Below are 8,616 nucleotides of genomic sequence, written 5' to 3'. Positions count from 1 at the left end.
GGGGAGAGGTGACAGCTCCACGCCAGCGCAGGCAGCAGCCCCGGCTCTCGCCGGCCTCTCCCGTTCCTCCGGTTAATCCCCCGCGCTCCCACGTCAGCGTTTCGTGGGTGCCCTTCGCGGGACGGCAGAGCCGCGTCCCTCCTCCCTGGGAGGGGTTTCGGCCGGGGCTGTTAAACCCCCACAACACGTGGCCCTGCGCTGCTCATAAACGTGTGTGCAAGCAGGCGTGCGCACGCGTGTCCGGGGCTGCTCCCGGCCCACGGCGCCGCAAACATCGCGGCTCGGCAAACGCTTCTGTCGAAAAGGGGAGTGGAGCAGCAGCCCCCCAGGCCTTTTATGCACCTGGATTTCGGTCCTTGCCCCGGTGAGCTGAATACAGAAGCGCGGTGAGGGAGAGGTCCTGCCCTGGGCGGTGTTTGCTGAGGCTAAGTCCTCTCTCTCCGTTGCAAATGCCGGGTCTGGTATGCAGGGCTCAGGTCTGTGTTTTTCCGATCTGCTTCACATTGGTGAATCATCCCGCAATAAGCAAACACAGCCAGGGCGCTCTGCCTTTCCTTCCTCCCCACGGTTGGCTGAATCCTGATCCTAAGAGCTGAGGACGTAATTTTGCATCTCCCTTGTTTTTGCTGCTCTTTGGAGAAGTACGTAATAAAATATGTCTCGAGACTTGTCTTGAGGGACTCCAGCCCCCTGCAGCCTGGCCCAGTATCCTCCCCTCACGTTGTCTCTCATCACTCAGGTCTCATGCTCCGTGTCTTTGCCTCCACGCTCTCACCAGAGCAAATGTTTCACTGACGCTGAGGAGAGCAGAGCTGCCTTTCTGCCTGCTCCCTCTCCTGTTGTCCACAGCAGTGCACCTTGGCTCTGCTGCTCTCTGCAGGGGCTGAGCCTTGCCCTGGCTGCGCCCGGGGGCCTTGGGTGCCCCCGGGCACTGCTTCCTAGCAGCCTGCTTTGGGGATGCCAGGTTTTGTCCCTGTATGGTGCTGAGCGGGGTGCACAGTTCTTGGGGACACTTTATCCTGGAGCCCAGGGTGCCCTGGCCTGAGGCTGCTCCTGAGCATGAGAAAATAAAGTGGTTTAGGGATGCTGTGTGCGTGCCCGGCCAGGGCTTGCCCTGGGAACCCTTTGCCCACGGTGCTTGGGGCTGCATAATGGCCGCTGCAGCTTTTCTCATCTCCTATTTCCAGGCTGCGAGCTCACTGCCAATACCAAATCCTACACGTTTCAGGTGGACGAGGAAGATGACTCCGACCACATTTTGGCCCTGTCTGTGGTAAGAGAATTGAGGATTAACTGTGCTTGTCCTCTTCCATAGTGGCCCACAGCCTCACCCCCGCTTCACAGGCTCATTCCCCCTTCCCGGGCCAGGCTGGACCAGGGGACTCCCTTGGCTGAGGTCTTGGCACTGGCTGCTCTCAGGGCAGGGCATGGGGCTATCACGTTTATCCATTGCACAGAAATGCTTGAGCAAAGCTAGTGGTGGCGGGAGGCTGCTCAGCAGAGGACTACTCCAGACATGGGGTAAAGGAAGGTATTTTTTCCTTGTATTTCACCTTGCTGGAACCTCCCACTAGAACATGCCCTTCACACCAGCTGGGTCTCTGGCTTGTTGCTTTCCAAGCCCAGGTAGGTGCAAGGCTTCATGACTGGCTCTCCCTGGGGGTCACTTTCTGTCCTGGGAGCACAGGACCTGCCAGCATGGATCAGATCAGCAGAAAATGCAGCCCAGGTGCCATGTCTTGAGGCAGTTGCAGGAACAGCTGTCCCAGCTAGGAAAGACACAGAGCATCTCTGCAGGCACTAAGGGGGCAATTGCTGCAGGGGATGCTCTGTGCTCTCCCTGTTTTGGGAGCAGCATCCTCACACCTTGCATGGCAGCTGGACTGGTAGTATTGCTGTGGGTCACTTGTCCCATGGAGACCCGTAGCTGCCCCTGCTGTGTCCCATGGGAGAGCAGGAGTTCACAATCTCTGCTCCCGCCCAGGTCTGCCTCACGGATGGTGCCAAGGACGAGTGCAATGTGGTGGAGGTTGTTGGACGAAACCACGAGAACCAGGAGATCGCTGTGCCTGTGGCAAACCTGAAGTTGTCATGCCAGCCCTTGGTAAGAGGTTGTTTTGAAGACTCAGGTGGGATTGGCTGCAGGGAACTGGACATCTCTGGATGTTTGTGGACCTTTCCCCTAGGATCCTGACCATGAGCTCACGGGGAAGTGCCCTGGGTAGCCTTGGCTTGGCTGCAGATGCCCCCAGAAGGACATGGTTAATTGGGCCACGTGCTGTGCTGGGGACTGCAGGACATTCTGCTTTTTGCCTCTGCCCCTAACTCAGCTCCATCTCTGTCTCTTTGCAGCTGAGTCTGGACAACTTCAAGCTCCAGCCTCCGGTGACCTTCCGCCTGGCAGCAGGCTCTGGCCCAGTACACCTCACCGGCTGGCACCGGATAGGTTAGCACTCATGCATGGGGAAAGGCTTGGGAGAAGCGAGAGGTTTGGAGGGGCTCTCTCCAGTGTGAACACCAGCTGGGGAGCCCCTGGGAGATGTGCTTGGTGCTGCCCAGCATGTGTGCTCAGTGCCTCCATTGTGCTGGTTCCCCAGGGGGCATCTCTGTGCAGGAATTCCTTCCCTGCCATAAAGCCTTGCATGGGAAAAGGGGTCTGGATGACCCACACTGTCCCCTTTTCCCATGGCTGGCTGTCACCATTGCCCTCTGAGGCCTCCCTCCAGCTGGGATACAGCTTATTGCCCGCAAGCTGCTGTTAAAACTGCTCCAGTGCTCCTTGGGCTGCTCTGCTCTTGGGGTGTCTGGGGGGTCAGTGGTATTTGCCAAAGACATATGTTGGTAAGTAACAGAGTTATTTGTATGTCCTAGTGCACAGGGAAGATGCTTCCTTTGAGGAGGACGATGACTTGTCTGAGGAGGAGGAGGAGGAGGAGGAACTTGCTCCTATCATGCCAGCCAAGAAATAGAAGAGGAACCAGTAACTTATCTCTAGGCAAGGTGAGGGGCCAGGAAGCCTTGGTGGAAGGGTCTGGGTGGCTGCGACGCTGGTGTGGCAAGTGTGGGTGGAAGCTGCCCTGCTGCAGGAGACTGCTGGTCTCAGTTTGGTTCTTCCTCCAGGTACTCGCTGGGACTTCTCTCCCTGGATGGCTTTTACCTCGGACACCTCTTGCCAGGACCTCAACATTTGCTGCTTTGGTTTTTTTTGCTTTTTTTTTTTTTCTGTTTTAACTTTTTGGGGAGCAGGGGCTGCTCCCAGCACTGGGGTGTCTCCTTTCCCACAGCCCTGGGAGGTTGATCCCAAAACTGGATGGATGCTGCTGGTATATCTCCTCTCCCCCCATCCCTGTGCTGGGAGTCAGGGATGGAGGAGGTGATCCTTGCCCTGTGCCTTTTTGCTGTCCTGGACCTCTGCTCTGTGCACCCCCTCTTCCTGGCTCTAAATACCCAGTCCTGGCCCCTTCCCCAGCAGATGGACAGTGGTGGGACAGGCAGTTTCACTGATTCTAGTGTGTTTGCTTTTCTTTACTCACAATTTGTTGGTTTTTATGCACTTGGAAGTGTGAAACCGGGGCCCAGGCTGTGTCCTCAGCTGCAGTTATGGTAGGGTGGGAGCTCACAGCTTGTCTGATGTGGGGGGAGGTTCTGGGTCACCCTGCTTTGTAAAGAACTGTTTTTACACTCTGAATAAAGGTCTCTCAGGCATCAGGGCTGGAGGGGGATCTCTGCTGGCTACCAGGTTCCTCCCATGCACATTTCAGTGGGAGATGCTCCTCCATGTCCAGTCCCTGACACTTGCTTCCCTTGGTGATGCTGTGGAGCTCCCAGGAGGGACTCGGGGGCTCCTCTCTTTCCCCTGTGGGCTCTGCGTGCTTGTGCCCTGCAGCTCAGCGCTGCATCCAGGCTACTGAGGGAAGAGGCAGAGTTGCAGGCAGCTCTATGGGGCAGGGAGCCAGATTCACATGTGCTCCCAAAGGTAATCCAGCCATCAGCAACACCCCCCTGGTTTGGGCCACATTGACCCTGGTGCTGGACACTGTCACAGCAAGGTCCTCGCTTGTGTCCTGCTCTCAGCCCAGCAGTGCCCTGTGGAGGGGTGAAACACCAGCACCTGCAGGCTGTGGGGCAGGTTTGAGCTCTGACCTTTGTTGAGGAGTTGTATTCCCCCGTGTCTGGGTACTTGGAGAGGGTTTGATCCTTTCTGTGCTTCAGTCAGGTGGCACTTCTCGCGCCTGGGGGCTGGTCCTGTCCTTAAATGTTTCTCTGGTGGTTCCCCTGCATCCCATCTTGGATCACTGGCCCACGGGTGGATGCCTGTCCCAGCCCTCCTTGTCTGTGACACTGGCTGTTATCCCTGAGAAGCAGCATGTACTGTTCTGCCCTGCTGGCTCTGTCGGTGCCCTGGGACCGTGAGTTTCTCAGTTGTGTGGACTCCGGTAGGAAATCCTCCAGGGCAGATCCTCAGCTTGGGCTCCATCCTAGGTCGTGAGTGGGGCCGTTTCTCTCTGGGGCCTGTGCAGCTCCTTCCCACCTCCCCACTGTTCTTCCTGCCCCAAACAGCCCTTGATCGGCTCCCCTTGACCAGCACAGAGGGAGGCTTTGATGTCTCTTGCAGCAAAGCGGGGAAAGGACCCTTGGCATCCCAACCCCGTGCCATGGGACCCTGCCTGCCCGGGAGGCACCAGAGGACGGAGAAGACCCGGCCGGGGGCAGGTGAGCCCCCTGGCTTCTGCGTGGCACCCCGCAGCAGCGCGGGGGGAGGGCGCCGGCGGGTCGGGACAGGCAGCGGCCTTACCCCGGTACCGGCCGGTGGCGGGGGCCGGGGGGGGTCCCAGCGCGGGGACCGCTAGGTGGCAGGCGGGCAGCGCGGCGGCTCTGCGGCCCCGCTCCCGGCCGGGGGGACCGGGGTCCAGCCAGCCGGCCCCTGGCCTCTCCTCGCCTGCCCCTGCCTGGCTGCCCGGTCCTGCCATGAGGGCACGCTCTCCGGGTCCGAGCAGCCCCTGGGATGTAAAGGGCATCCAGCGTTCTGCTCCTGATCCGGGTTCCCGGGTGGAGCGGCGTGCTTGGGTCTGGTCCTGCGGGGAGGATGGGTGCCGGCTGGGAGAGGTCGCGTCCCTAGGGAAGTATTGCTCGTCCTGCCATCCCAGGGCAATAGGTGCCCGGGGCTGGCGGGTTGTGCCCATGCCCACAAGCACTGTGAGATCGCCCTGCAAATCTCATTGCCCTGGGGAAATTTGTGGGAAGCGGGGCGATTCAGCACCCTTGCTGAGCAGAGATGTGGGAGCATCCTCCCTGAGGGCTGGAGGTACGTTTGAGAAGTGCTGGTGGGGCACAGCGCACCTCTGGCCTGTGCTGATGGTGCAGGAGGGGAGTTCAGGGCTGTGACGGAGCTGTGGCTGTGCTGGTGCAGGGATGGCGCTCAGCCCCTGCCAGGGCTGGCACACAGGACCTCGTAGATCTCCTTGGCTCTGTGCATGTGGAAGGGGTCAGGGCTAATTTATCTGCTGGGCCTTGGTCCTGCTTGCTCTCTGTGGAGGAGCAGCTTGGCTCGGGGGAGATAAGAGCTAGTAGATCATTTCTAACAAGGTGCTTCTGGAAGGGTGGGCTGGGGGAGGCAGCTGGCTCGGAGCCTGGTGGGAGGTGATGAGGGGAGGGAGTGCGCACGGCTCAGCCCTGGCAGGGTAGTAGAGCTGCTTCACGTGGGGTGGGAGAGGCAGTACTGGCTGATGAGAAGGAGCCTTTGGCCTCTTAAAGGGTAGGAGATGGTTTCAGGGCACTGGTCTCCTTGGAGGTGTCCGGGTAGCTGGGACAAGGGGCTGTGGCAGGAGGGACAGCCCTGCTAGGGGGCAAAGGTGGCACTGTGGGGGACACAGTGCTGGTGGCAGGAGGGTTGAGGAGACCAAGCTTGTCCAGCCCTCTGCAGGACCAGCCCATCTCAAGGCCTTGCCATGAGTGTTGTCTGGTCCCCAGCCCTGCTGCAGGGTGATGCCAGGGGAGAGGGAACACTCTGAGCCCAGAGGGGGCAATGGAAGGCTGGGGGGTGTTGGCACTGCCAGACCCCTTTCTAAGTGACTTGGGGAGGTTTGCTCCCCCCCTCTCCAGCAATTTCACAGCCTTGATGTGCTCAGCTCGGGGAGAGGGAGATAAATGCTGAGATGGCAGGCGGCTGGGAGGGGGGATGCGCTCACACACAGTGCTTAATGGGGAAGGATGGGATTACAGGGGTCACGCTAGGTGAGCAGCTTCCTTCGCAGAGCTGATGGTATCAAAGCAGGTGCCCCCGGCTGCAAATACCTTGGGCAAACAAACAGGGTTGTCTAAGAGCAGGTGAGCTTGGGCATGGCCAGGCTGGGGGGTGCTCAGGGGTGACGGGGGGCAGGACGCTCTCTGTGCGTGAGGAGTGAAGCGTGGAGCTCCCAATGTGAGGGCTGCATTGTTTTGCATAGGGTCAGGGGAAAAAAATGAAGCTGTTGTGTGTCTGCGTACATATGTGGGCTCCACGTGCTAGAGAGGCATGTAAGGGGATGGAGCCTGTTGCTCTCCCATGGGGTGGTGGAGGTGCCAGTACCCAAGGACCCAAACGATGCCCCAACCCAGTTGATGGCTCAGGGCTTGCTCTAGGAGGTGGTTGGCTCTGAGCATCCCTCCTCTCTGCTGCATTTTGGGGCTTTGCACGCTGACATTGGTGGGGATGGATCCATCGCTGCTCCAGCAGCACCAGGGCAACCCTGGCCCTGGCTGAGTCATGCAGCAGAGAAATGTGGCCATAGCATGGCTTGTCATGGAGGTCACCATGCATGAGCAGTATGGTCATGCACCCATGCTGCCACACTCTCCGTGGCTCTCCCAAACCAGCCTGCTGCACCCGGTGAGGGACTTGGGCTGCTCACTGCAGGCCCTGGCCCAGGTGCAGCCCTGCTGGGCTGGGGCTTGGCTGCCTGCCACCAGCCAGGCAGCTGAGCCTGGCCAGCATCTCCCAGAGGATGCTTTGGTTTCAGAGGTCAGGTTTGAGTTGCTTTTTCAGGGATGGAGGAGCAAGATGGGGAGCTGCACTGCTGAGCATGGCCAGGCAGCAGTTTTCCTTGTGATGCCCCAGCCAGTCCTGCCCCAACAGTTTTCTTGCTGGGTTTCAGCTCTCCATGGCTGAGAACTCAGCCCCAGGGCGGCTGAGAGGCGCAGCTGTAACTGTGCTGTAGGTGGGGCTGGTCCCCTGCTCCATGAGCTCTCTGTTGCTGGTTCCCACACTGAACTCTGGGGTAATACTGCTTTTTGCTGAGGCTTGGCTGTCTGGGCTATGGGGGAAGCCAGTGGGACACCCCTGGAGATGCAGCATCACCCATTATCCCAGGGAGCAGTGGCTCTGCGAGGTGGGGCAGAGAGCCATGGGGTGCGTGGCACTTCAGTGGCACCAGGAAAAGGGCCAGCCAAGCCACACTCAGACAGGACCATTCTGGTGGTGGGTGTGATGAAAGTCCTGTTCTCTGCAGCATTAGCTGACTGTGCTATCCCTGTTCTGTCCTGCTGAGCAGTGGGCACAAGTACCTCTGCTGTTGCCTCAGGGAGCCACCGGCACCCTAACGCGCAGGGCTGGCCCTGGCAGAGCTGAGCCAGGGACACATTGCAACAAAGAGACGAAGCAGCAGAATCTGGAAGGGCCAGGCTGCTGGTAGTTCCCATCCTCTTCCCATTAACACGCCTTGCAGAGGGAAATGCTGCTGGTGCACTGTGTGGGAACAGCTCTGTCTGCGTGAGAAGCTGAAACTCAGGTCTGGGATCGTCTCCTGCTTGCTGGTGCTCGGTCATGTGCTGGGTCATCCCCAGTGTGCCTTGAGCTGGCTGGGAGCCTGGATGTGTGGGTGTTTACCCCACCAACTGCTCTGCAGGAGAAGAAGAGGCTCCTCCAGCTCTCGGCTCCACAGCGGGTGCCAGCGGCTGATTTATCACAGCTGCTCCCGGCTGCACATCCCGGCACAGGAGGTTGCCTGTGGCCAGGCTCTGCTCCCGGTGTTCGCAGGCTGCAATAGCGGCTCAATGTGTCTGCTTGCAGTGGGGATGTGTGTCCCCAGATCCACAGCACTGCCCAGAATACAAGAGGGGGTTGTTTCCATGAAGGTGCTGCTGCAACAGCTATGGCTTTGTGGTCTGCAGTGAAGGCACAGCAGAAGGTGCTGGAGGAGCACGGGTTGATGCCAGAGCAGAGGTTGTGCCATGAGTTGGGTTTAAACTCATGAACGCATAAAGCAGGTGCTAAAAATGAACATGGCTGGGCTGTGGTAGAGACTCCCAGGCAAGACAGCCTGGGGAAGGCTCCATGGCAGCCATCCCACACCGTCCCCTCCCGCATCCCCAGCACAGCCCATCTCATGTCAGGGCGGCGTTAGCAGCTCTGTGCTCGACAGCCGCAGCCGAGATACCCGGAGGTCACAGGTGTCCTGCCCTTCGACCCCTCCGAGGCGTGAATCTAATCGCTCTGGGCTGGGCTGTCCCTGACACTGGCAGGACCGTCACTGCTGGCCTCGCGCCCCTGCCAGGGCTGGTGGCAGGCGGGGGGACAGGGTCTTCCCAGAGCAGCTGGGCTGTGCCCCAAGGGGATTTAGGATCTGCCGGATGGACCCT

General features: G+C 59.5%; 1 protein-coding gene across 1 annotated transcript in view; it reads left to right on the top strand.

Annotated features, from left to right (window-relative positions):
• NPM3 (nucleophosmin/nucleoplasmin 3) overlaps nucleotides 1-4,685 on the top strand; it is a 9,607-nt gene extending 4,922 nt beyond the window's left edge. Inside the window, exons 3-7 of the mRNA XM_010564845.1 lie at nucleotides 1,188-1,273; nucleotides 1,985-2,104; nucleotides 2,353-2,446; nucleotides 2,872-3,000; nucleotides 3,121-4,685. Of these exons, the coding sequence (XP_010563147.1) occupies nucleotides 1,188-1,273; nucleotides 1,985-2,104; nucleotides 2,353-2,446; nucleotides 2,872-2,969 (398 nt within the window). The 3' untranslated portion in view covers nucleotides 2,970-3,000; nucleotides 3,121-4,685. The remainder of the gene's footprint in view (nucleotides 1-1,187; nucleotides 1,274-1,984; nucleotides 2,105-2,352; nucleotides 2,447-2,871; nucleotides 3,001-3,120) is intronic.
• The last annotated feature ends 3,931 nt before the right edge of the window (nucleotides 4,686-8,616 follow it).

Source organism: Haliaeetus leucocephalus, unplaced genomic scaffold (genome assembly GCF_000737465.1).
Source record: "Haliaeetus leucocephalus isolate CR32 unplaced genomic scaffold, Haliaeetus_leucocephalus-4.0 Scaffold184, whole genome shotgun sequence".
NCBI lineage: Eukaryota > Metazoa > Chordata > Aves > Accipitriformes > Accipitridae > Haliaeetus > Haliaeetus leucocephalus.
This window is presented reverse-complemented; position numbering and strand designations above follow the sequence as displayed.